Genomic DNA, 27,096 nt, shown 5'->3' on the forward strand with positions numbered 1-27,096 from the left:
TCCCATACAACAGACAAGTGGTATCTATTCTGTTTTTATTTTTCAAAACTCAAATGTTTTACTTAACATTCTGAAAGAACCGCTAGAGGCAACACTGATGACCCTAATCGGGCAAAAAGGAAATTCAGTCATGAATCAAGTGTTTGTGTTTCTAGTGGAGATTTTATAGGACTTAGAATTTAACCTCTAAAAAATATTTAGCCTCTTCTGTTTCAGTCTTTCTTTCCCTCCCAGCACACACAGGAGAGGACTCCTGTAAACAGTCCCTCTCCGTGGCACTTCTTCTACTAGGAGTGGAGCTAGCTGGAGTGGGAAGACAGGATTTTTCCCAGGGATACAGTATTTCTCAATGTAGAGAACGTGTGTGGTTTTACAAGGCCCTTGTCATTCCCCCTCTGGCCTGAGCATTACAGAATATTCTGGGTTTGATTGATTTGAAGAAGTTTCCTGTATGTATCTGATTCACTGTGTCTTATATCTGTGTCCACCCTTTGAGATTGCAGTAATCTCAATTATTGTGATAATTGAGTCTATGGAGTAATTTTTGATGTTTGCACAGAACCTAGTTTCTCAGGGTTAAATATCCTAAGAATTATTGTACCTCCAATTATCTTTAAAGGCACATATTTTGAGAAAATTTGACTAGGGGTATATTTATACAGACGAATTGTAAAGGTATATAAACTAAAATAGACTACATTATATTTTTTAGAGCACTTGGTCTTATAAGAGAGACTATTCTATGATTATAGTACCTTCCTTCAGACCACACCTTGCTTTTTGTACGTATAAACAGTCTATTCACTTGAAAACCTTTCTTTTATCCACACTTTAGATAAAAGCTGCCTAGTTGCTTTTGTGGTGGCCCGTTTTCATTGCTTTACCCCTTTTCAAGCTGGCACAGGTCTTCATAGGGCTTATTGTAAAAAAGTAACTAATAGCCACTTTACCAAATCAAAGACCTTTTAAAATAAGCACAGTACAACACTCGATCCAACAGTGCACCTTTTTGCTGCACTGTACCTAACACAGATACATTTGCGTGGAGGTTAAGTGGCTGCTATAGCAATAAGGATGTTTGCTTTCAACAGGGACTTGGGGAATTGTGCTAATGCCCAGAATACAGACATTATAATGGAGAAAAACAGAGTCACAGGAAAAATGACAATAGAGTTTAGCAGAGTCTCTAAGTGATTAGGAAACAGATGTGTGCAAGTGATCCTATCTTTTGATTATTAACATGATTTTTAAGCCCAGAATTTATTTATTCCTCTTCAGTAATTAATGATTCCCTTTATAATAAATTTATTATTTTATAATGCTGCAGAGATTAAAGGAAGGAAACTAATTCAAATATTATTATTTTGTGTGCAGCTATGTAAATGCTTCAGTGAGCTCACTGTTGAGCTGTGGGTATATATCATTTTTTATTGTGTGTACTGCTGTATATTTAATAAAGTCTAATGTCTTAAACAAACAAAAAATCAATCATTAATCTGGGTTCTATTTGGGATTTTTTAAAGAATTCTTACATGTAAGTTTAGATCCTATCCTTTGATTACAAATGCTGTATACAAAATATTGAGCAAACAGCTTCAAGTGATTGCAGTTGACAGCAGAAATATAAACAGGTAATTAATGATATATATTACGGTAGGGAAAGTTTTCAGCAAACTTGTTACCAATAAGGATTCTGATTATACTTATTTCATGAAGTCTAATAATTTGTTATTGAGTGCTATATTTTAAGTAAAATACTAGGTTATATATCAATTTAGTAGTGTCAAAAATAAGTAAAAAAATCTTAATTTAACAAGAACATTTAATATATGTTAAATTTTCAAGTAGGAAGCTCAGCATGGGTTTTACTTAAGTTAACAAATTATCTTCATGTCTAAAGAAAAGGATCTAATTCATGAAATCTGCTACGTGTTGTTTCCTAAGATTACCTGGGACAGGTATTTAGCTGTAACACGTAAGTTAACAAATACTGAACGAACTTCTGCTCTGAGAATACAGCTGTGCCTATGTTACACACGTTTACATTACTGTATCTCATTGTGGATTTTTACAGCTGTCCTATGAAAGCCTACCACAACCAATAAAGAAAAAAAAATACTCCTTATTACACTAAATTTGGGCTTAATCTGGGCATATATGGGAAGTGTGGGACCCATAATGCATCAGATTGGATAACTCTCTTAGAATCCCTTTTTAAAGCTATTTTTGCTTTCCTCTTTGACCTATTCGCATTGGTGATTAGAAGCATATCAGGAAAATTTCCAAAGAGAAATGTAGTCAATCAGTAAGTAACACACCTTTTATTTTTAGACGTCTTGTCAGTAAAAATCTTCATTTCCTTATAATTAACAAGAATGAATGAGAATTGTGGTTTTCCTAGCCATGAAATCCTAACACTTGGTAATGTTAACTAAAAGTAGTGATTGCTCTGTTAGTTGATTCTATATATAAAAGGTGTACAAATATGCCATGCTTATCTTTAGTGAAAGTGCTTTTAACAGAGATAGTGAAACCATGATTACTACTGGCCAACTAACACCCTAGTTTAGCTGGACGGCAAATCACTCTATAACTGATACACAGAATTCAAGAGATTCCATAATGTCAGGGTCCTTTTGTATGTTTTACAACTCGATCAGTGGCAATTTGCATTCTAATTTAAATTAACACAGTAAATATGTGACCATAAGAAAGACTTTATTTGGTAATCAAAACTGACTACCTAATTTGTACATGGAAAATCTCTCAAGGAATTTCTAAGCTCACTGGGATTTTTTCTAGATTGTGATGCTTATAAATGAGAATCCTCTGCTGGCAGAAGAAGCAGCTCTGAATAAATGCTACAAGGTGATGGATTTGATTTGTGAGAAATGTATGAAGCAAAGAGACATGAATGAAGTACTGGCTATGAAAATGCATTATATCAGCTGTATCTTTCAGAAATGTATCAACTTCTTAAAAGACGGAGAGAATAAATTGGACACTCTGATCAAAAGGTACTGTTTTTTCCCATGTCATGTATAAAGTACAATCAAATGGATAATGTTTCATTATATGAAATCTCATTATGGATTTAAAAATTAAACATTTTAGCAGCAGATGTTAATGTTGACATCACATTTCATCTGTAAGAAACAAGGGGCACTCATTACTAAACTGATTATTCCATTCTATACTCTTTACAACAGTGCTTTTGTTATCCCCAATTATAGGTGAGAAATCTGAAGGTTAGAGAGGTTAAATATCATGTGTAAAATCATACAGCTAGAAAGCAGCCCAAGTCCAAATTTGAGGATAGGTGTGCTTATGCCATAATTGCTGCTCTGGATTCACAATGGTGCTCAATGTATCTTTGTTTCTGTACCCGGGAGGGCTGTGTGTTACCCTTGTTCTCTGACCCCTGGGGGGTCAAATTCTCCGATAGTTTTACTAAGAAAAGAGAACTAAGTCAGAAGGGTGTAACTCAATGAGAGTTTTCATTCTTTGTACAAATAACTGACATGGTAATAAGTAACTAGCTAATCTGATAATAGTGTTTAGTATGTTTTATGTCAGGGGTTACTTTTATAAATACATCTCTGAGCCCCTAAACCTGATAAGGCCTAGCCTAATGTGCAGGTAGAGCAGCAATCTGAATTGAGTCTATCCTCATGATGTGAAGACCCAATGGAAATCTCACACAGCAAAGAAGAAACTACTCAAAGTTCATGGGTTCAGCTGGGAGGAAATGCTTAGTAATTCAACTTCTTTAAAAAGTAACTCTAGTTACTTTTTAAAAAATATCTTTCAGCTTGTTAAAAGGCCGACCTTCTGATGGCTTTCCAATATATCAAGAAAAGATCATTAGAGAAAGTATCAGAAAATTTCCTTACTGTGAAGCTACACTCCTCCAGCAGCTGGTGCGAAGCATTGCTCCTGTTGAAATTGTAAGGCTCTTCGCAACTAAGTTAACTCTATGAGTAAGACCTAAATATTTTGTACAATTAAAGTCATGTTCTCTTTAGCATTATTTATTTAATAAAGACTTAATTCTTTATTATTTTAGAAAAATTTCAGAAGCAAACGTGGAGATAGGTTTGCCTGTTAACACTGTTTCTGTTTATCCATTTCCCCTCTCTCAATCCTCTTCTTCCATTTATATGGTTCATGGTTTAATAAACAGTATATCCTTATGTCAGAATATAGATTGTTACAGTGGATACTTACATTTTTAATGCCTCTGTGAAACCTTAATGGTGGGTACACATCCACTATGTAATACAGATCCACACTTGTTCAGGGGTAGTGTGTGAAAAACCAGTACAAAATCCCATACTAGATGAAAGTAGGAATTGAATGTCTGCGTTGATGGTTTCCTGTCAGGGGATGTGAGAGGATAAGTCATGAGAAGGCTCATTGTGTGTCCTGCTAAACAATCTCAAAGGATGTCCCAGCTTCTTATGCTCTACCTTAATGCCTCTGATTTTATACATTTTCCATACGTTAAAAAAAATCTATTTATACTTGCCGGTTATGGGAAGTAAATTTTAACTTTATTATCTATTCTTTAAATTATTTACTGCCCTTTTGTCATATATTTATTTAAGTAGTATGAAAGACACTCCCTGCCTTCCCTATTTTGAACAGGTTTCAGTTTACCTTATCTACACCCGTTATGCTTTTACGCATTTCAATCAAATCCTTTATCAGCCTTTGTCTATTAGGCAAGAAACTGATCCTGACACTATTCCCATTCCTGGTTTCCTCCCTCCATCTGGCAATGTTGGTTCTTCTCTGCCTTTTCTAGGCTGTTATATCATTCTCAGTCTGAAAAATCCGGACTAAAAATGGGTTCCAGGTGCTCCTTTATACATTGACTTAACCGACTCAGAACCATAGAAGAAGAAAGACCTAAGCAGACAAGATGATCTCATGAAGTTCATGCACTGATTTATTCCTGAGAGCTCTCCGTAACTTCACATAGAGATTCTTTCCCCTTGCTCTTTAATATGCTTGGCTATTTGGTGTTTAAGCTTTTGGAAGATTAAAGTTAGCAAATTATGAGGTTGGTGTATCAATTATGAATGTGTTTTGGCTATGCATATCAAACTCCAGCCAACTATGAATTAAATAGATAAGGGTTTATTTATTCTCATATACTCAGAAGCCCAAAGGTAGGCAGACCAGATCTGGCACAGTAGCTCAGAAATGGACTGGGGACCCAAATACTTTCCTATTTTTCCACCCGATATTCTTTAGCCATACAGATTATCATACACATGCTTATGACCTCAGAGTTGCAAGGCATCTCATGCTCTTCCTCCAAGCTCACATTCCTATCCTAGGCAGACAAGAAAAGGAAATCGGTCTGTAGCTGGAAAACATAAGCTTTCCCTGAAACCCATGCTGACCTGTGCTCTTAGTGGCACAGGTGGAAGTGAGTATTTTGGAGAAATGGGTATTCTGGGGAAATGCTTTTGGCTGGTCTAAACACTGCTGCTCTGACAAAATTATGTTTCTGTTAGTAAGGAGTTGGGGGAATGGCTATCAGAGAAGCAATTAATAGTGGCTGCTCTGGGATATTTCTAGCACTAACAAGTGTAGCTGACATTGTACCTTCAAGGGAGAAAACAGAAAAACTAAGAATAGCAGCCTGGAGTATTTTTTAAAAAGTCAAAGCAGGTCAATGTAAGGCTCAACAATCCATTTTAACCCTGTATCATAAAATAATGTAGTTAGAGTGTATGGTGTATGATTGACATTTATCCTAGTGATCCGAGCCATCAATAAAAAGATAGTATTTATTTAATGCAATTTAGAAAATTTTCTCTCTTTAAAAATTTTTGTTCTTTAAGAGTTACATATTCTGCTCTCTGGAAAACTTTATTTATCTGCAATGCTTGTGGTTGTGAGTGTCCCAGATAGCCACTGTTTACTGCCTAATGGCTTCCGGTATCCTGCAAGTTCAAAAGCCTCTGAAGCAGTGTTAAGCTTGTCCCATGACATGGTGGTTCTCACGGCTGGCTGCCACAAGGGTCCCCTATGGTACTTTCTGACAGTGCTGATGCCTGGGCCCTCATGGAGGGGTTTTGATTCCCTCTGCCTACTGCGGAACTCTGGCTTCCACCTGTGACAGAATTCAGCAGGAAGTGTGAGGCATGGCTACACTTAAGAAATGCTGCTCCAGCATTGTAACAGATGATACTGTTAAAGATATTTTGCTTTCTCAATTGACAGTGTATATTTTAACATCTGGAAGGCTAGCTAATGTCTCTGATTTTATAGGATACATTGAATAAAACATCCTGTTCGTTTTTAGGCTGAATATCATCTATAGGCGGAGCTCTGGTGCCTAAATAGATTCTTATTTAACAAAGTAGATGACAAGATTTTGCACAGCAAGAAAGAATTCTTGTCATTCAACTGTGACAAGAAAGATTTCATGTGGTTACTCTACTGTACCGTCAATTTTTTTCTGAAGCAATAGTTCACATTAACAGCCATACTTCTAGAAAAAAATCCTTTAGTTTTACCTCCGTTTACATCTGTGAGAATGTCATTGTTTTCTGACTCCCACAAAAGTCCTATTGTGGGGGAGATTTTGAACATGTCTCAGTCACTTTTACAAAAAAAAAAATCATGTAATTGTTGTAAAATCTGTTGAATATATCATACTCTGTGGGCCAGACTGTTGTCTGATCAAATACTCTACTTTTGAGGCAGAATAATTTTATAGATTAATAAGTGTTCATTGTAACATTTAAGTACCAGTAATTCTCAAACTTTTAGTATGTTTCAGAATTACCTGTAATAATGCAGGTACATGGACCACATCCTTAGAGATTCTAATTTAGAAAGTATAGATCAATCTGAATTTTTAACAAGTTCTCTTACGAGCACAACTGCCATAGACATTCATTCCTTATGAAATTATTAACTTATATCTAGTATCTGAGGTTTTATTTCACTATTTTTTTCTCACTGTTATACTATCTTCATTCCAAAAGAGAATTCTCAGCCCTTGAATGTGAAAGGAAACTCAGTCATCATTTGTTTTCAGGAGGAGTAAGGCAGTTTTCAAAATGAGTACAGTGTAAAACAATGTTCCAAGGTGGTATTTGTAAAGCTCTGTTGTGTAAAATTGATAATATTAAAACAAATAAACTTAGGAAGAAAATGCAAATGAAAATTCAAATTATGAAAATTGGCAAAAATTTAGTTGGGAATAAAGAAGCAAATTTGAAAAACTCAGAAACAAGAACTGTTTTGAGTAGGTAAGACAGCTCAATACCCGTAATTGCTCTAAATAGGTCTTAATAGTATTATGCTAGGCAGATAAACATTCAAATAGGTCTTACTAGCATTATCCCAGGCAGATAAATATTTGCCCTTATAATTTCCCATGTAAAAAAATTTCATAAATCCTCTTTAGCAAGCCATTCTGATTTTCAGTAGCCATGTGATAATTTTCATATTTTTGGTTTTTCTTAATACCCTAATGCAATCACATCTGTGTCTTTTTAATTTTAAGAGTTTGGAACATTTCAGTAAAAAAGGTGATAATCTTTAACTCTTAGAATTGCAGACCAGCATTAAGTAAATAGTTTAAAGTCTTTAAAACACTTAAATTGCACTAAACTTTTAAGAATTAAGATAAACATTTGTGATGTACCCTATAAATTGTCCCTCAAAATATGTATATTGTCTTAATTCTCAGAAGGAAATTCCACTCTGAGCTCATTGTCATATATCTGAAATCTTTGTGTGCTTACTGAATAATCCTAATTGAAAAAATACTTTTATTCTAGAATAAGGCCAATTTTTTTCTCTCTGAATATTTGGATCCATGACTTACCTGCCGTGTACTTTGTATAGAAAAAGGTGTACTCAGAAAGGCATTTATCATTTTGTCATAGTCTGTGCAGTCTCTCACCTTAATAATTTTGTCTCTTGTTCTTGACGTGTCTTCTCTGTAGTCTTTCGATGGTGATTTCAGAGGTTTTTTTCCTCCTCTTCTAACCCACTATAGGGTTCTGATCCCACTGCATTCTCTGTACTTACCCAAGCCATCACTGGTCAGATGGGTTTTGTGGATGTTGAATTTTGCACTACCTGTGGAGAAAAAGGAGCAAGTAAAAGATGCTCAGTGTGCAAAATGGTAAGAATGAAGTTCTTTTAAGTTCATTGACATCTGGTTTAGATTTCATCCAAATTGATAATTGAGTTTTAATATTCTGTAAATGTAAAAGTTGACGTCTGTTTTCTAATAAATTCTAATCCATTAGATATAAAGTATTGCATCTAATATTTTAAAATCATTTTGGAAGAGAACTACAGGATAAATGTAGTTCTGTGCCCTGTCTACCTTCTGTCAAACTCCCAGGCTGCCCAGCTTCTATGCTGACTACCCCCAAAAAGGAAAGAATATGAATGAATGAATCAGTATGAGAAAACAAGAGAAAAAGTATCCATAGGGGACTGAGACTGGTGCAGATATGAGAACCTACAATGGAACAATTCTAAATATGCAGTCTTAAATCTTCTGATGTTGACTTTAACTACAATCTCTTCATTAACTCTTCCTTGTAAAACTACAACTCCCTTCTGACTGTCACCAACCTTTAAGCTTTCTGGATTACTACCCACTTCTGTCAGAATTATCTTTATAAAGGGCATATCTGAATGGGTTCTTCTTCTCACATACAAATGTCACCCACATGCATGCATCTATACATTCACTTTACCCTATAGATTATGTTAATTTCCTCGTTTTTTAAGGTTGAAATTCTTCAGCATATTCTTCTGTAACCTATCATATTCTGCTATAACCTACTTCTCCAGTTTCATTTCCTTTAATTACTTACTTCTCTGAGCCTCAGTTTCCTTATGTGTGAAATCGGGCTACAGTTGTGAGAATTAAATGTGACCATTTATATTGATTAACTATTGCCACATGTAAAAACACTCTAAAATATTTTACTTAAAACAACAATCATTTATTTTTTCTCTCATGTCTGGGGTTGGCTGGGGCACTTGTGTTCCATGTGTTTCTCATCCTCCTTGGACCAGCAGGAGGTCCTTTAAAATAAAGCATAGAGAAGTTAACGTTTTTACAGCACAGTACTTGGTTGAATGTCCTAATTGAAAAATTATGCGATTACACCTCTTGAAAATAAACGTACAATTGCCTTCAGGTAATATATTGCGATCAAACCTGCCAGAAAACACATTGGTTTGCACATAAGAAAATCTGTAAGAATCTCAAGGACATTTATGAGAAACAACAGTTGGAGGCTGCCAAAGGAAAGAGTGAAGAGGAGAACAGTAAGTGTACAAAAACCAAGATCATACTGTTGGTCAGTGGGGAAAGGAAGGATCAATGATATTAAAACAGGACACACAGGAACTGAGTCTTCTCGGGGGACCAAGGAAGCTTGGGGTTAACCAACATAAGGATCACGCTTAAATGTATCCCTGTTTTGAGTCCCTGGGATAATGTACAAGACTGTAGTCAGCCTAGCTATCACTAGAAAATGAAAGACATAAAATTCTGAGGATGGGACTTCCCTGGTGGCACAGTGGTTAGGAATCTGCCTGCCAGTGCAGGGTACACGGGTTCGTGCCCTGGTCCGGGAAGATCCCACATGCCACGGAGCAACTAAGCCCGTGTGCCACAACTACTGAGCCTGTGCTCTAGAGCCCACGAGCCACAACTTCTGAGCCTGTGCTCTAGAGCCCGTGTGCCACAACTGCTGAGCCCGCGCACCACAACTACTGAGCCTGTGCACCTAGAGCCTGTGCTCCACAACAAGAGAAGCCACTGCAATGAGAAGCCCACACACTGCAACAAAGAGTAGTCCCCGCTCACCACAACTAGAGAAAGCCCGCACGCAGCAACGACCCAATGCAGCCAAAAATAAATAAATAAAATTAAATTAAAAAAAAAATTCTGAGGAATGTTGTTTATTCCACATTCTACGTTATGACTCATGAGTCTGCCCTAGAACCATGCACTCTTAATGAGTTGTTACTTATATTTTGCTCACAAAGTATTTTAAGGTCTTTGAATACAAAAATAATTAAATTTCCCCTAATGGCTACCCAAAAATTTTAAGGTCGGAAGCCTTTAAATGTCTTAACTGAAACTTCAGGTGAAATTACAGAGTAAATCTATAAATTACAAATTAACTTGAACAAATTAAATATCTACAAGTGTGAGGGCAGTGAGTTCCATATTATTTTTCCTCTCCCTCCATCCTGAAGTATATGACTCATTTTCATCAGGAACAGTGAGTTGCTTGAGCAATGATTCATATATTGGAGAAGAGAACCGCCCACACTACCCATAGGATATATAGCACATTCTGGGGAGTGATAGTTTGAAAACACTGCCCAGGTGATTCTGATACTAAGCACGTCCATCTCCACCCCTCAAGGGACTGTATCCACTTTACCACCTGGTGGAGAAACACTACTAGTGGGAACGGATGATTCATACAAAGCTGAATTCATACAAAATTAAATTTTTAGAAATAAATTGTTAAGAGAATAGTCAGGCTTTCTGACTGCTGTGCGTTCTCCTGTTTTCTGAACCAAACTTGTATATCCTTTATGTTGACAGGTACTAGAGAAGCCATATGGGAGGACCATCAGTAGAATGGGAACTCCTGGTTGTTAGACATCAGCCCATATCACACACTGTTCTACACCTTTATTCTCCACAAATGTAGGATAGGCTTTATTATGCCCCACTTTATGGATAAGGAAACAGCCTTGTACAGGCAGTTACCTAACCAAGGACATCAGGCTAACTCATGGCAAAACTGTATTCGAATGTGGATTTTGCCAGTCAGCAATCCTGATTTCAAGGCCTGCGTTCAAATGCCAGTTCTGTTCTTTTCCTAGCTGTGCAACTATGAGCAAGTTAACAAACCCCTCTCTTCTCAGTTTCTCCATTTGTAAAAGAATGATTAAATAGAGATAATACTTGGCCTCGTGGTTGTTACGAGGATTAAATGATTGAATACACGTAAAGTACTTAGAAGAGTGTCCAGCACACGGTAGGAACAAAATGACTTTTTTTTTTCTTTTTATCAGATGGCAAACTTGATGTCAATTCTAACTGTGTTAATGAAGAGCAGCCGGAGGCTGAAACAGGAATCTCCCAGGAGGACTGCAATCCTAAAGATCCTGTGGAAGGGGAGAGAGAATCTCTTCAGAGCGATGCTGGGCTGGAATGCTTACAGGATGCTCCTGTAGGTCCACAGCTGTCTGAGGAGTAAGAGCTGGAGCACAAGTGCCAGCGTGGACAGTCCTCACCCTGGCAGGCAGCTGGACAACTCACGAGACTGTGTCCTCCTAGCCTCCATACCTGCGTGGCACTGTGGCAGGATTCCACATTTCATAGAATACGTGCTCTCCACCGAAGCTCTGTCTACCAAGCCCTAATTTCCTACTGATTCTGTTCAATAATTGGTCAGATCTTCCTATGGAGAAAAATTTTTTTTCAAAATACAGGAGAAACATTTCTATTCCCTTTCTGAGGCAGGCTTCCCAGCAGTTGTTCTCAAAGGAAAATAAATCCCCTTTTAAAGAAGAAATATAGGCTTTAGGAAACAAAGAGGCAAGCAGAACAGTTGTAGGAGAGAGGAGATTTTTAGGAAAGAAAAATTTTATAGCCCTAGAGATGGGTAGTTAAAAGAATCATAACTTATATGTAAATAAAATGCATATAAATAGCATTTACAATAGTGAAGTTCTACTTATTAAGGTGCAATGAAGATACGGGGATATATGTATATGTAGAGCTGATTCACTTTGTTATAAAGCAGAAACTAACACATCATTGTAAAGCAATTATACTCCAATAAAGATGTTAAAAAAAAGATGCAATGAAATGAAGAAAAGCTACATGTTAAAGGATCTTTGCCATAGTTCAGCTAATTGTAGTTTTTCTATAGAATTTATCCTGAGCAGCCTGAACTTTATATAGTTCCTGCAGTGGTGTTTTATCTACAGTCTTTGTACCTTCAGAAATGTCAAATCCCCCAGGAGGAACTAAGGCGTAGCCACAGTTATCTCAGCATGTGCATTTAAAAAGATGTTTGACGAAATTGTCAACTAAACAAAGGCTAAACATACTGTGTCCACAATTATTATAAAACTAATTCATGTGCCATTTTCCACTTGAAAGGCTTTTACCTTCGTGTAAGCTTTTCATGTGGCTCTTCCTGTCCACAAACTGATTTGTAACTGTCATTTATAGACTGTCCTGGCATCAGTTTTTAGTGTCTGAGTATTTAAATAAAGCTAGAGTATGAGATCTGAAGATAGTGCTGTGTTTCAGTTTCTTGTGTTGATTTGTAAAATAAATTGTGCCTACTGATATAGCCACCTCACATCTTGTTTCATAGTTTTTTGCTGTAGAGGGTGGCAAATATTAAAGAAATACTAGAGAACTTAAAACATTTTAGGAAACTTAGCAAATACCGGAGAACACAGTATAATTATTTTAATATTCACAATTGCAAATCAAAATGACTAGAATTCTCGCCTCACTTCACTGATTATTCTGTCTTGCTGCTTTTCCTCTTCCTTACACTCAGTTACTTTTCTACCAGTGCCAACACATACATCTGCACACCCTGTACCATGCTGCTCTAGGAAGACTTCATGTGAGTAAATCACTGTTAAGTGTTAAGTGGGTAGGAATTCTACAGGCAGATTTTACCTGAACTTGTCAATCATGACGAGCCTCCCTTCACTCATCAAGGTACCTCAATCTACACACTGATAAACATTTATTTTGACCAGAAAAACAGTCCTCCCAGGCCTTCCTCTTCCACAAGTATGTTTTTTAACCTGAGTTCCCTGATTCTAATTATTTTCTGGGTGTGTGGTATCATCATGGTCCCTGTCTTTGGACAGCATGGAAGGTTATGAAAAAGCAGAAGGGAATAGGAAAGTCAAGAGATGAGGCAACGTAAAGGTAATTTTCCCTTCATTGAAATGAATGCTAATATGAATCGGAACTCTTAACACAGCTACAACTGGCATTAATAGTAACTTTCCAATTGGACAAAGAGAACTTTAGATATAAGCCATGTCAATATTAAAATTTCCATGGATGTATTTCAAGAAAGGGGTGGTCAGAAAATGGGATTTAAGAGAAATGAGGTTGGTTCTCATTATACTCCCTTCCTTTGTCATAAATAACCAAAAATAGATGTTTCCATTATAACACCATCAGAACAGGTGTTACCCATTTTTTTGTTTTGTTTTGTTTTTCAATATGCCATCAAGAAACTTTTCTCAAATAAAAATAGGACCTAAAGGATAAGAATAGCCTTACTATTCCAATATGTCATACTTAGAGCAGATGTAATAGAATATTAAATTAGCCAGTGGGTTTATTAGGAAATTGGATTCTGCTTTTTGATCCAATAGGTGGTAATAATAGCTATCACTGAAAGTTACTGTATCCCTGAAGTTATCTTGTTTAATATTCACAACCCCATGAAGTAGACTTTATTTTTATCCTCATAACACAGATAAGGAGGTTAAAGTCTAAAGAGGTCCACTAATGTATCCAAAAGTACAGAACCAGAACTCAACAAGGTCTGCAGTTTTGACTACAACATTGTACTCTCTTAATATGTTACCATCACTGTAGTTTCTCTGCAGATGTAAGATAATAATAGAGCTCTGAAGACAAGCCATTATTTTACAGGATGTGGTAGATAATCCCTAGGCTCTTAAACAGATGAGTGATTTTAGTCATCATGATGTATATGAGTTTACTTGAGTTTTAATATTATTGGATATTAAACTTAATAGAAATTCTTAAAGTAGATGTTCTTGCAGTGTTTTTATCTTCTCAGGATCATCTCCCCTGCTTCTGAAGCAAATCAGTCCCCTTCTTGAGCGGGAGGTAGATGTCTTCCAGTCCTCATGGTTTACAACTAGGCCAATAAGAATACTTTTCAGAAATTTTACATTCCTGAAGCCAAAGAGGGAGGACGTTTGTTTGTTTGTTTCTCCCTTGGGACAATTATAAATTACAGGGATTCAGTTCCAGAGCTGCTAGAGCTGACATGTAGAGGTACCTGAGAGAATGTAGCCACTGAGCAGACAGACAAGAGAGGGTTAAAAGGAGGGGAAAATGTTGAATCCACTGGGCTCTGACACAGTCTACACTGGGTTTATGGAGTTTGGTTACATGAGCAAATTTCTCATCTGGCTTTCTATAAATCAGAAACAAAGAATTAGTAATATATCTTGTGACAACTAGAAAACAAATGGGATCAAATTTCAAAAATTAAATATATGTAAATATAACAAAGGAAAATGAAGGCACATAAATTAAAAATTTTGAGATTTATATGCTCTTAGAAAAAGTACAAAGGCACATCAAGTTTTGGATTAGATTATAGTTATTTTGGTTGGAAAAGAAGCTCAGTACAAGGTGTTTTTGCATCTCTTTACTGATGTTTATTTTGGAAAAACTCTTATTTGCTCGAAATTGTATAGAGATTAATGCATGCTTATGTAAACTAAGGTGATATTAAAGCATCATTTGCATAGACAAAAAGCAAGATCTTAATTTTGGAAAAAGCAGATTTCTTCTCATAATAATTACTTTAGCAGGTAAACAGGAGATTCTGCCCCCACCCCAGCCAAAAGGTGGATCTAGCCTAGTTTCTATGGCCTTTAAGGACTAAGTTCTAGTTTTATAAATCAATAAAGGCATCTTTTTAAATGGTGATCTTAATTTGTCTAGAATAAATCAGGTAGCTGTGTAATTGATCAATTCAGGGCAATGTAGCTAGCTAGTTCATAAACTCACATAAAACTACTTAATCACAAGATGATTCCAAATGGATAACATTTAAATGTGAAAAAAATTATCAATTCCAGAAGAAACCATGATAAAATTCTTAATGACTTTGGCATGAAGAAGTTCTTCCTAAATGGGACACTAAACTCAGAAGCCACAAAAGGAAACAAATTCAACTACGTTTAAAAAAAGAAATCTGAACACTTCTGCTTCTGCGAAGATGGAGTAGACATACTTTTCCTTATTCCTCATACTAAGTAAAACTAAAAACCCTAAACATTATACATAAAATAATCAGAAGAGGGCAGATTGGCTAGGCCCCTCAGGATCCAGGCAATGACCCTTTGTTTTTTTCTCTGGGTTTTCTTTTTGCCTCATATATAGCAGATATGAGGCGGAAGAAGCCAGCAACATGGAAACACCAACAACCTCAGACAAAAATAAGCTTCAGCAAACAAATGCCTGCTCTGTGGATTTGGGACTCAAAACTGAAACATCAAATCATACCTAAATTTCAAGTCTACACCAGCCTGCCCTACAAATTTTGGACTTGCCAGCCTCCACAATGGCATGAGGCAATTCCTTAAAATAACTTGCTCTCTCTATATAGGCATGCACCCAATTGATTCTGTTCCTCTGAAGAACCCTAATAGACCAGGTGTCCTAGTTTGAGCTGCTAAAACAAATTACCATAGATTAGGGTGGTTGAAACAGGAAACATTTATTTCTCACAGTTCTGGAGGCTGGAAGTTCGAGATCCAGCATGGTCAAGTTCTTGGTGAGTGTCCTATTCCTGGTTTACAGAGGGTCACCTTGCTGTGTCCTCATATGTCAGAAAAGGCAGGCTAGCTCTCTGGCCTCTTAGAAGCATGCTAATCCCATTCATGAGACTCCGCCCTCATGACCTGATTACCTCCCCAAGACCTTACCTCCAAGTACTATTACATTGGGAATTAGATTTCAATATAAAAATTCTGAGGGGACACAAACATTCAGTCTATGATGGTAGGTATAGTTCCTAACAGGCACAACTGCTCTTTAACAAGCAGAGGTTAGGGGTGCCCACTCTCCTCGATATCCAAGTATAACTTCCCAATCAGTCCTCCATATTTTCAGTTTCACATCTGTGGATTCAACCAGCTGTGGAGCGGGTAGTACTGTGCTACATATTTATTTTTTTAAAACTGCATACAAGTGGACCCAAGTAGTTCAAACCCAAGTTGTTCAAGGGTCAACTCTAACAGCTGACATGTATTGAGCACTTTCTTTGAGAAAGCCACTCTACCTAACATGTTACATACATGATCTAACTTAATCCTTGAGACTCTATGAAGTAACTATTGTTATTATTTTAAATAAGAGGAAATCAAAGCCTAGAGATTAACTAACTTGTCCAAGTAACATAACTGCTAAGTGGAAGAGCTAAGCTAGATGTGTCTGATTCCAGAGCCTCAGCTTGAAACCACAACCCTCCACAAATCTATGTATCAGTGTTTTCTGTTTCTTAGCTATAAGATCATCTGATGGATCCTGAAATAAATGTGCTTTCACTTGAGCCCATTTGAATGGGTCTTTGTTGTTTAAAACTAAGAACTTAATTGAAAACACCCTCTCAATTGTGTGTTCCATTTTGGTAGAGTTTTAGATTACTTAAGTAAGGATCATGTCTTCTGTTTTGTGCTCTTCTGCAAATGGTATTTAATACAATGTTTTCCAATCATGGCCACTAGTAGCCCTTCTTTCTTGAACAAAAAGTGCCTAGTATTGAGGAGTGCGTTTTTTTTTTTTATGTTGGGGGTAGGAGTTTATTAATTTATTTCTTTATTTTGGCTGTGTTGAGTCTTCGTTTCTGTGCGAGGGCTTTCTCTAGTTGTGGCAAGCGGGGGCCACTCTTCATCATGGTGAGCGGGCCTCTCACTATCGCGGCCTCTCCCGTTGCGGAGCACAGGCTCCAGACGCGCAGGCTCAGCAGCCGTGGCTCACGGGCCCAGCCGCTCCGCGGCATGCGGGATCCTCCCAGACCAGGGCTCGAACCCGTGTCCCCCTCACCACCAGGCAGACTCTCAACCACTGCGCCACCAGGGAAGCCCCTGAGGACTGCATTTTAAAGCAAAACTTTTTCTTTGTACAAATGAGATATATTTCCATTAGTTCTCTAAAAAGGAGATTAAGTAAAATTTGTTAGCTATATTTTTGCAATTGGAATAAATTGTTCATCCTTTTCAGTGATTGTGGGATTAAAAATAAAATATCAGGGCTTCCCTGGTGGTGCAGTGGTTGAGAATCCGCCTGCCAATGCAGGAGACATGGGTTTGATCCCTGGTTCAGGAAGATCCCACATGCCGCGGAGCAACTAAGCCCGTGCGCCACAACTACTGAGCCTGCGTGCCACAACTACTGAAGCCCGCGCACCTAGAGCCCATCCTCCGCAACAAGAGAAGCCACTGTAATGAGGCCCGTGCCCCGCAACAAAGAGTAGCCCCTGCTCGCCACAACTAGAGGAAGCCCGCACGCAGCAACGAAGACCCAACTCAGCCAAAAACAAATAAATAAAATAAATAAGTTTATAAAATAAAATAAAACATCAGACTACACATTCTTTTACTATTCTTTAGTGGTTAACCTGGAGATTACAATATCGCGTCCTCAATTTACAATTTGCAATCTAATTAAAAATTAATACTGCTTATGCAGTTTATGAGCCATCTTAAATCTGAGCCAACATATACCATTTCCATCATGAAATGGATTGTTGCTTTACCTGCCCAACATTATTGCTTGGTGGGTCCAATGGTACTCAGTTCATGATGAGTTCAATTCAGGCTCCCAGTTCTAGAATGAATGCAGTAGCATGCCTAGAAACTACTATTTGACCAGTAGCTAGTTCTCTGCTTCCGTATGACCCTTGAAGACTGCACTGTGATACCTCTCAGCTTGACAGGGGCTTCACAAGGCATCCTTGCTTACAACAAATACTTCTAGCACCATGGATTAGGCTGGGTTATTGTATTACTAATCTATTACTATGTAGTAAATTACCCCAAAATTGATCAGCTTGAAGCATCAATAAGCATTATCTCATACAGTTTCTGCAGCCAGAAATAGAAGCAGCTTAATGGGGTGGTTCTGGCTTGGGGTTTCTCAGGAGGGTGCTGTGAAGCTTTCAGCCAGGGATGCAGTCATCTGTGGCTTAAACTGGATCTAGAAGATCTGCTTGCAAGGTAGTTAATTGGGTCTGGAGGATGGCTTATAACTCACTTGGTTGTTGGCAGAGGACTTAGCTCCTTACTTGCTTCTGGAAGTAGGCCTCAGCTCCTCACCACATGGATCTCTCCAGAGGACTGCGTAAGTGTCCTCATGACGTGGCAGCTGGCTTCCTGCAGAATAAGTGATAAGGAGAGAGAGGAAGAGAAGACTTTGATTCTTTCTATGACCTAATCTTGGAAGCAACACACCATCATTTTTCCTTAATAGCAGCCACTCACCTACATCAATACCAAACTTTTTCTTTTCCTCAGCTGCAACCTTCTGCCAGGGACCATACTAGACTTCGCAGATTCTGGCTGTGCACAGAATCACAAGCGCCCACAGGGGGAAGGAGATCACAGATTCTCGGTGACAGTTCACTACTCCCTCTAGGGTTTTCATCTCTTGCTTGTTTTGATTTCAGCCCCACTTCTCCAGTGTGTCTGTGGTACAGTGTGATAGTGTCTAGGCACCATCAAATAAGGGGAGATGTCCCTCTGCTTTTTATAAGCTTTAGATCTAGCATTTTAGCTTAGCTGGTGAAGATCAGCAATGCCTTTTGGGTTACCTTACATGTCCGGTTTTGTGTCCCAGCACAAGGCAACTGCTGAAAGCTTTTCTGTTTTCCCTTCCCTCTAGCAGAGTGCTTTGGTGTAGGCCAACCACAGATCATAAACCCACACCCAGAACTGGCATATGCCTCCAAAGGTGAGAGTGAAAGTCATACGATATATTGTAGTCATACAAAGGAATACTATATAGCAATGAGGACAATGGAATTATTGCTGTTGGCAACAACATGGTCAATTTTACAATTTTATAATGTTGAGTACAAGAAGCCAGAAAAAAATTATTCAACTTCTATGATTCCATTTATATGCCTTTCAAAAACAGACACAATAAATATATGGCTTAGATATCAGGAGGATGGGTGGATAGTAATAGGTCATTGGACTGGTAACATGAATGAGGAGGTTTTTAGAGTGCTGGTAAGGTTCCATTTCTCGATCTAGGATGCCTGTTACATGAACATGTTCATTTTTTGAAATTTTTTTGAGCAAAACACTTATGACTTGTATACATTTCTATATACATGTTTTACGTCAAAAGAAACAAGATAAAATGTAGGAATTATTTTTCCTTGGTGTTTCTGTTTACATTCAAATGTTTCAAATAATACCACAATAAACATATAATATGCTAATCACAGAGAAGTTTAATGTATAACTGAAAACGACTAGGATTTCTAGAAACCCCAAGGATTATCTCAGTGTAACTGTGAGCATTTGGGCAGGTTCTGTGTCTTTCTCTTCAAGGTATTTCTCCTCTCATGTTGGAACTGTGTCCCAGTTCAGAGAGGTAATAGCCATTGCTGATCGCTTCATGGACCTTACAAAAACAGCATCTTCTGGGTCATCAAACATAGTTCTGAAAAAATGGCAATTACGTCAGAAAAAAAATCAGTTAGACCAATGTTTAAGTGAATCAGTGCCATATTTTTCGTTTATCTGTAGTGTAGTACCATTGACAAATAACTTTTGGGCCCTACTGACAAATGACTTTCAGGACAAGTAACACCATTTTTATTGTATATATTGTTTATTTTAAAAGCAGAGTGAACATATTTGGGATCAGCTATAATAGGTCTCACATATTCAAGCATTCATATTTCAAATCAGTGGTTAAATGAAATGATTAAAATATTTATATAGATATCATATGCATATTAGGATCTTATGTACATTTTATTGAAAAGTTATTATAACTTAATTATAATTATTATTAATAATAGTTAATTATTATATAACTACATTATACTATATTTTGTAAAAGTGCTTGGAGATACTGTTTTTCAAGACTGAATCCAGGGCTTCCCTGGTGGCGCAGTGGTTGAGAATCTGCCTGCTAATGCAGGGGACACGGGTTCGAGCTCTGGTCTGGGAGGATTCCACATTCCGCAGAGCAACTAGGCCCGTGAGCCACAACTACTGAGCCTGTGCGTCTGGAGCCTGTGCTCCGCAACAAGAGAGGGCCACGATAGCGAGAGGCCTGCGCACCACGATGAAGAGTGGCCCCCGCTTGCCACAACTAGAGAAAGCCCTCGCACAGAAACTAAGAACCAACACAGCAAAAATTAATTAGTTAATTAATAAACTCCTACCCCCAACGTCTTCTTTAAAAAAAAAAAAGAAAAAATTCCTAAGTGCAATATTAAAACAGAATGATGATTTTAAAATTCATCAATATTCATAAATTTAATGTTTTTCAGTTTTATGAACTATTTCTTTTGAAAATATAAATTCCAGTGAATATAAAATGTTAATAATTGCTCTCACTGAACATATTTAGGGGAACAGTAAATAAGGAAGTAAAGACCTTCATTTATAATATCAGGTAATTCTTAAGTGGTTTTTTTTATGCTTACTTTCAAGATTTTGTCTTTTTCTTTTTTAACTTTTTTGTCTAACTTCTCCCTCCACCTCACCCCACATCTTCATTTATTTTAGGTTATAATAAAAATATTAAAATATCTAAATACGTCACATATGAATACATAGTTTGAACTCATATATCATAGGAAGACAGCAATTTTTCTGATCTATTGAAGAGTTAGTCATTTTTTTAACCCATTAAAATCCATTTTGGGAAATGGGAATAATCTAGGGAATCAACACGATTATGAAATAATCTGATAAGAAAAGGTAAAGTTTAAAAATCACTTACTTGTCTACATTATTCGCAAATGCAAAGTCTAAAAGAAAAATTCTAAATTAGTATTTTTTAAATGTTTATTCAACATTTTAAAACAATGAAATAATGCTATAAAGGAAAAAGTCTAGAGCATAGCTCTCTGGTTTTTGAGCAATCATTTAGATAAATAGTTCAATCGGTCAAAATTGCCGTGATACCTAACCTCAAACTCAAATTTTCTTTCAGATATAGTGCCTTAGGTGTGTCTAAGGTTTTGAGGCAAATTCTTTAATACAATACACATCTCAAAACTCTGAGAAGAAAATGAGCAATCAATTTAGTTACCAGCAGAATCCAAGTGGAAATTTTTATAATTAAGATACTCAGTCTCATGTGCGGACGGATCATTTTTCTTTTTTCAGATAGGCACATGCATCTGTAAATGGACTAATAGACCCAATGAGGAAAAAATATTTAGGACAGTTTAAACCTCTTGGATTCTTGGCATTAACTTCAAAGACACAAAATAAACAAATCCTAGATCACAAGAATCTACATCTTACCTAGCTTTGGAGCGCAAAGGCTAGTCCTCAAAGCTTGAATTTCTTATGGTATCTTCTAGAGACTGTCATTACTTTGTTTATTCCTCTCCAGAAGGCCCAATGCCAGGATAGTGATGGAATGTACCAGCACCTGTTGGGCCAGCAAAGCCCACAGTCTGAGCTCTTGCCAATTCACAGGCAGCAGGGAGCACACAGCCTCTGCCTTAGGAGAGGGGTTCACGGCATCGTTCCCTTCACAAGAGGCTAACCCAAGTCTCCCGTGTCTTTTTTCATCACCCCAGATTCTTTCTACATTTTTAATTACAAAAAGCTCACATTTTACTTTTGATGAATATAAACAAGAAAATAGTAAAAAGTGAAACCTCCCTTTGACCTGTCCAATTCCTTATATCAGAAGTATCACCGTTATGAGTTTTGTATGTATGCTTCCAGCCCCCTATGTGCATATGTACGTGCACTCACGCACATATATATACACAAAGATTTGTCTGCTGACAAAATTCTAATTTTGTCATTAATCTGCATTATATTACTCCACAACATATTTTTTGTACTCAAAATATACCATGGAATGATTCTAAATCCAATTGTTCATATTGTATGGATGTGCCATAAGCTAACATTCTATGAGTGACCATTTAGATTTTGTTTTTTCTATTACAAAAAGTTTCAATTAGCACTTTATACATATATTTTTGTTCATGTGTGCAAATACTTCTGTAGGAGAGAGATTTCAAATTTAATTGCTGTGTTGAATGCATTGCACATTTTATATATGGGTGGATCCTGTCATACTGCCATATGACCTTCCAAGAAAGTTGAACCAGTTTACCCTGGTTCAACTTTCTTGGAAGAGTATGAGTTGTGCTCTTTTCTCCCCTCAACTTCACCAACCTTTTCGGTGTTTGTCTACCTGCAGGATGAAAATGGTATCTCATTGTTTTAATTTGCACTTACTTGCTCACTAGTGAGGCTGATTGTTTGTTAGACATCACATTTTTTTCCTTCTATAAATGTCCATATCTTTTGTGACTAGTTTTCAAATTGATTTATAGGAGTCCTTCGAGATAATGGGCATTAACTTTTGCCTATTGTATGTATTGCAAATATTTCTTCCAATTGTGTCTTTTAATTTTGTTCCTGGAATTTGAAGAAACTTTAAGTTGTCCTTGTTTCTCAATCTATTTGGAATACAATTGATTTCTTTCTCATTTTAGGGTTAAGAATAATAAAATAAAAATGTGGTGTTATAATTGCTTTATAAACATTTTCAAGAATAGTTTATTTCCAATAAAAGAATTTAGAGTCCTAAATTTGCATGTCACAGTAAGAACAAATATAACAACTATAAAAACTATAAGGCACAAGTTTTAAAAACTTACATAGTGAGTTTTATTAATTTTATTATAAATGTTTGGTTTGTAGAAAATTAGGAGATTGATTAGGGTTATGCTGCCAATTTTGGGGAGGCTTATAGTCAGCCTTTCTATGAATTAAGAATGTGAATTAAGAAGAAAAAATTTCAAATGCAATGAAATACTCTCCCTATCCTTCCTTCCCTAGTTTTGTTTTTAGAGGTTTGATATGAAAGAAATGTAAAGCACTAAAGGTAGCAATCAGCTATGCTCCTCACACCTGAAAAACTCTCTAGCCCTGAAAAAGAGATGGGAGATACCATATATTGCTTGTTGCTGGGTGTATTAGCTATTTTTAAGAGTGGAGATTTTCTATCCCGAGATTCCTTTCCTACCACAGCATGGCTTACCCCCACTAATCCAGTAAACATTCAGTTTGAGCATTAGCTTTTACATGAACTAAAAGAAAAAACAAGGAAGTGGCTGACCAATAGAACAGTCTAACTTATCATGCAGCTGATATGTGTAAAATCAGGTGTTGCAATGGTTTGCACATTAAGCATCCTAACAGCCAAAGGAAGATATTACCCCCATTTAAAAAAACAGAAAGGTGAAGCAAATTCATGTCCAAAATAAAAATTGTAATTACTAGCAGAGTTGGTGTTCAAATCCAGGAGAATCTGATCCTAAACCTTGTGTTCTTGCCTCTACACTGGTTGTTCTCTGGTGGGAGTACGCATCAGAATCACCTGAGAGGCTTGTTAAAACATAGCCTCCTGGGTCCACCCTGAGTTTCTAATTCAGTAGATGTTGTATGGGGCAAGAATGTGCATCTGTAGAAAATTATGAAGTGATGCTGCTGCTGCTGATTTGGGGACCACACTTCGACAACCACTGCTCTACACTATAGCCTTCCGCATCCAGAACGTGTCCTCCAGACATTACTTCTATTCTATGGGATATATAGGGGATAAAGGTACACGTTGAATTATACTTTGTGGAAACAATCATACAAATTGAGGCATTCCATAATGTAACTGGCCTGGTCTCTACAAAAAGTCATGGAAAAAATTTAAGACTATTTTAAATTAAAAGAGTAATCTGGGGCTTCCCTGGTGGCGCAGTGGTTGGGAGTCCGCCTGCCGATGCAGGGGATGCGGGTTCGTGCCCCGGTCTGGGAAGATCCCACATGCCGCGGAGTGGCTGGGCCCGTGAGCCATGGCCGCTGAGCCTGCACGTCCAGAGCCTGTGCTCCACAACGGGAGAGGCCACAGCAGTGGAAGGCCCAAGTAACGCCAAAAAAAAAAAAAAAAAAAGAGTAATCTGCCACAACAACTAAATGTAATTGTGAACCTTGACTGGATTCTTGTTTGAAAAAGCAGCTGAGAGGCCTTCAAGATCGCGGAAGAGTAAGACGTGGAGATCACCTTCCTCCCCACAAATACATCAGAAATGCATCTACATGTGGAACAACGCCTACAGAACACCTACACTGAACACTGGCAGAAGACCTCAGACCTCCCAAAAGGCAAGAAACTCCCCACGTCCCCAGGTACCTGGGTAGGGCAAAAGAAAAAAGAATAAACAGAGAGAAAAGAATAGGGACGGGACCTGCACGTGTGGGAGGGAGCTGTGAAAGAGGAAAGGCGTCCACACACTAGGAAGCCCCTTCGCGGGCGGAGACTGCGGGTGGCAGCGGGGAAGCTTCGGAGCCACAGAGAAGAGCGCAGCAACAGGGGTGCAGAGGGCAAAGCGGAGAGATTCCGGCACAGAGGATCGGGGCAACCAGCACTCACCAGCCCGAGACGCTTGTCTGCTCACCTGCCGGGACGGGCGGGGCTGGGAGCTGAGGCTCGGGCTTCGGTCGGAGCGCAGGGAGAGGACTGGGGTTGGCTGCGTGACCACAGCCTGAAGGGATTAGTGCGCCACAGCTAGCCAGGAGGGAGTCCGGGAAAAAGTCTGGAGCTGCCGAAGAGGCAAGAGACTTTTTCTTGCCTCCTTGTTTCCTGGTGCGCGAGGGGAGGGGATTCAGAGCGCCGCTTAAAGGAGCTCCAGAGACGGGCGTGAGCCGTGACGATCAGCCCGGACACCAGAGACGGGCATGAGACGCTAAGGCTGCTCCTGCAGCCACTAAGAAGCCTGTGTGCGAGCGCAGGTCACCCTCCACACCGCCCCTCCCGGGAGCCTGTGCAACCCGCCACTGCCAGGGTCCCATGATCCAGGAACAACTTCCCCAGGAGAATGCACGGCGCGCCTCAGGCTGGTGCAACGTCACGCTGGCCTTTGCCGCTGCCGCAGGCTCGCCCCGCCTCCGTACCCCTCCTCCCCGGCCTGAGTGAGCCAGAGCCCCGGAAGCAGCTGCTCCTTTAACCCCGTCCTGTCTGAGGAGGGAAGAGAAGCCCTCAGGCGACCTACACACAGAGGCGGGGCCATATCGAAAGCGGAACCCCAGGTGCTGTGCGAACAAAGAAGAGAAAGGGAAATCTCTCCCAGCAGCCTCAGAAGCAGAGGATTAAATCTCCACAATCAACTTCATGTACCCTGCATCTGTGAAATACCTGAATAGACAACGAATCATCCCAAAATTGAGATGGTGGACTTAGGGAGCAACAATATATATATTATTTTCTTTCTCTCTTTTTGTGAGTGTGTATGTGTATGCTTCTGTGTGTGATTTTGTCTGTATACCTTTGCATTTACCATTTGTCCTAGAGTTCTGTCTGTCCGTTTGGGGATTTTTTTTTTTTAAGTATAATTTTTAGCACTTGTTAGCATTGGGGGTTTATTTTTTGGTATGGTTGCTCTCTTCTTTCTTTCTTTTTCTTCTTTTTAAATTACTTTTTAATTTTTTTATTTTTAATAATTATTTTTTATTTTAATAACTATTTTATTATTACTTTTTTTCTTCCTTTTTTTCCCTCCCTTTCCTTCTGAGCCATATAGCTGACAGGGTTTCGGTGCTCTGGCCAGGTGTCAGGCCTATGCCTCTGAGGTGGGAGAGCTGAGTTCAGGACATTGGTCCACCAGAGACCTCCCAGCTCCATGAATATCAAATGGCAAAAGCTCTCCCAGAGATCTTCATCTCAACACTAAGACCCAGCTCCACTCAACAACCAGCAAGCTACAGTGCTGGACACCCTATGCCAAACAACCAGCAAGAAAGGAACACAACCCCACCCATTAGCAAAGAGGCAGCTTAAAATCATAAGGTCACAGACACACCAAAACACACCACTGGATGTGGTCCTGCCCACCAGAAAGACAAGACCCATGCTCATCCACCAGAACACAGGCACTAGTCCCCTCCACCAGGAAGCCTACACAACCCACTGAACCAACCTTAGCAACTGGGGGCAGACACCAAAAACAACAGGAATTACGAACCTGCAACCTGTGAAAAGGAGACCCCAAACACAGTAAGTTAAGCAAAATGAGAAGACAGAGAAACACATAGCAGATGAATGAGCAAGGTAAAAACCCACCAGACCAAAAGAATGAACAGGAAATAGGCAGTCTACCTGAAAAACAATTCAGAGTAATGATAGTAAAGATGATCCAAAATCTTGGAAACAGAATGGAGAAAACACAAGAAACATTTAACAAGGACCTAGAAGAACTAAAGAGCAAATAAACAATGATGAACAGCAATAAATGAAATTTAAAATTCTCTGGAAGGAATCAATAGCAAAATAACTGAGGCAGAAGAACGGATAAGTGACCTGGAAAATAAAATAGTGGAAATAACTACTGCAGAGCAGAATAAAGAAAAAAGAATGAAAAGAATTGAGGACAGTCTCAGGGACCTCTGGGACAAAATTAAATGCACCAACATTAAAACTATAGGGGTCCGAGAAGAAGAAGAGAAAAAGAAAGGGACTGAGAAAATATTTGAAGAGATTATAGTTGGAAACTTCCCTAATATGGGAAAGGAAATAGTTAATTAAGTCCAGGAAGTGCAGAGAGTCCCATACAGGATAAATCCAAGGAGAAACACACCAAGACACATATTAATCAAACTATCAAAAATTAAACACAAAGAAAAATTTATTAAAAACAGCAAGGGGAAAACAACAAATAACATACAAGGGAATCCCCATAAGGTTAACAGCTGATCTTTCATCAAAAACTCTGCAAGCCAGAAGGGAGTGGCAGGACATATTTAAAGTGATGAAAGGGAAAAACCTACAACCAAGATTACTCTACCCAGCAAGCATCTCATTCAGATTTGACACAGAAATGAAAACCTTTACAGACAAGCGAAAGCTAAGAGAACTCAGTACCAGCAAAACAGCTTTACAACAAATTCTTAAGGAACTTCTCTAGGCAGGAAACACAAGAGAAGGAAAAGACCTACAATAACAAACCAAAACAATTAAGAAAATGGTAATACGAACATACAGTATCA

The 27,096-nt window shown here is 38.2% G+C and overlaps 2 protein-coding genes across 2 annotated transcripts in view; one reads left to right on the forward strand and one right to left on the reverse strand.

Annotated features, from left to right (window-relative positions):
* ANKMY2 (ankyrin repeat and MYND domain containing 2) overlaps positions 1-12,328 on the forward strand; it is a 35,143-nt gene extending 22,815 nt beyond the window's left edge. Inside the window, exons 6-10 of the mRNA XM_060107634.1 lie at positions 2,803-3,017; positions 3,812-3,947; positions 8,030-8,158; positions 9,195-9,324; positions 11,098-12,328. Coding sequence (XP_059963617.1) covers positions 2,803-3,017; positions 3,812-3,947; positions 8,030-8,158; positions 9,195-9,324; positions 11,098-11,282 — 795 coding nt within the window. The 3' untranslated portion in view covers positions 11,283-12,328. The remainder of the gene's footprint in view (positions 1-2,802; positions 3,018-3,811; positions 3,948-8,029; positions 8,159-9,194; positions 9,325-11,097) is intronic.
* A 7,082-nt stretch (positions 12,329-19,410) lies between these two features.
* The window catches only part of LRRC72 (leucine rich repeat containing 72), a 41,825-nt gene continuing 34,139 nt past the window's right edge, over positions 19,411-27,096 (reverse strand). The window contains exons 8-9 of the mRNA XM_060108864.1: positions 20,807-20,834; positions 19,411-19,510 (exon numbers count right to left, since the gene is read on the reverse strand). Of these exons, the coding sequence (XP_059964847.1) occupies positions 19,411-19,510; positions 20,807-20,834 (128 nt within the window). The remainder of the gene's footprint in view (positions 19,511-20,806; positions 20,835-27,096) is intronic.

Source organism: Mesoplodon densirostris, chromosome 9 (genome assembly GCF_025265405.1).
Source record: "Mesoplodon densirostris isolate mMesDen1 chromosome 9, mMesDen1 primary haplotype, whole genome shotgun sequence".
NCBI classification, from domain to species: domain Eukaryota; kingdom Metazoa; phylum Chordata; class Mammalia; order Artiodactyla; family Ziphiidae; genus Mesoplodon; species Mesoplodon densirostris.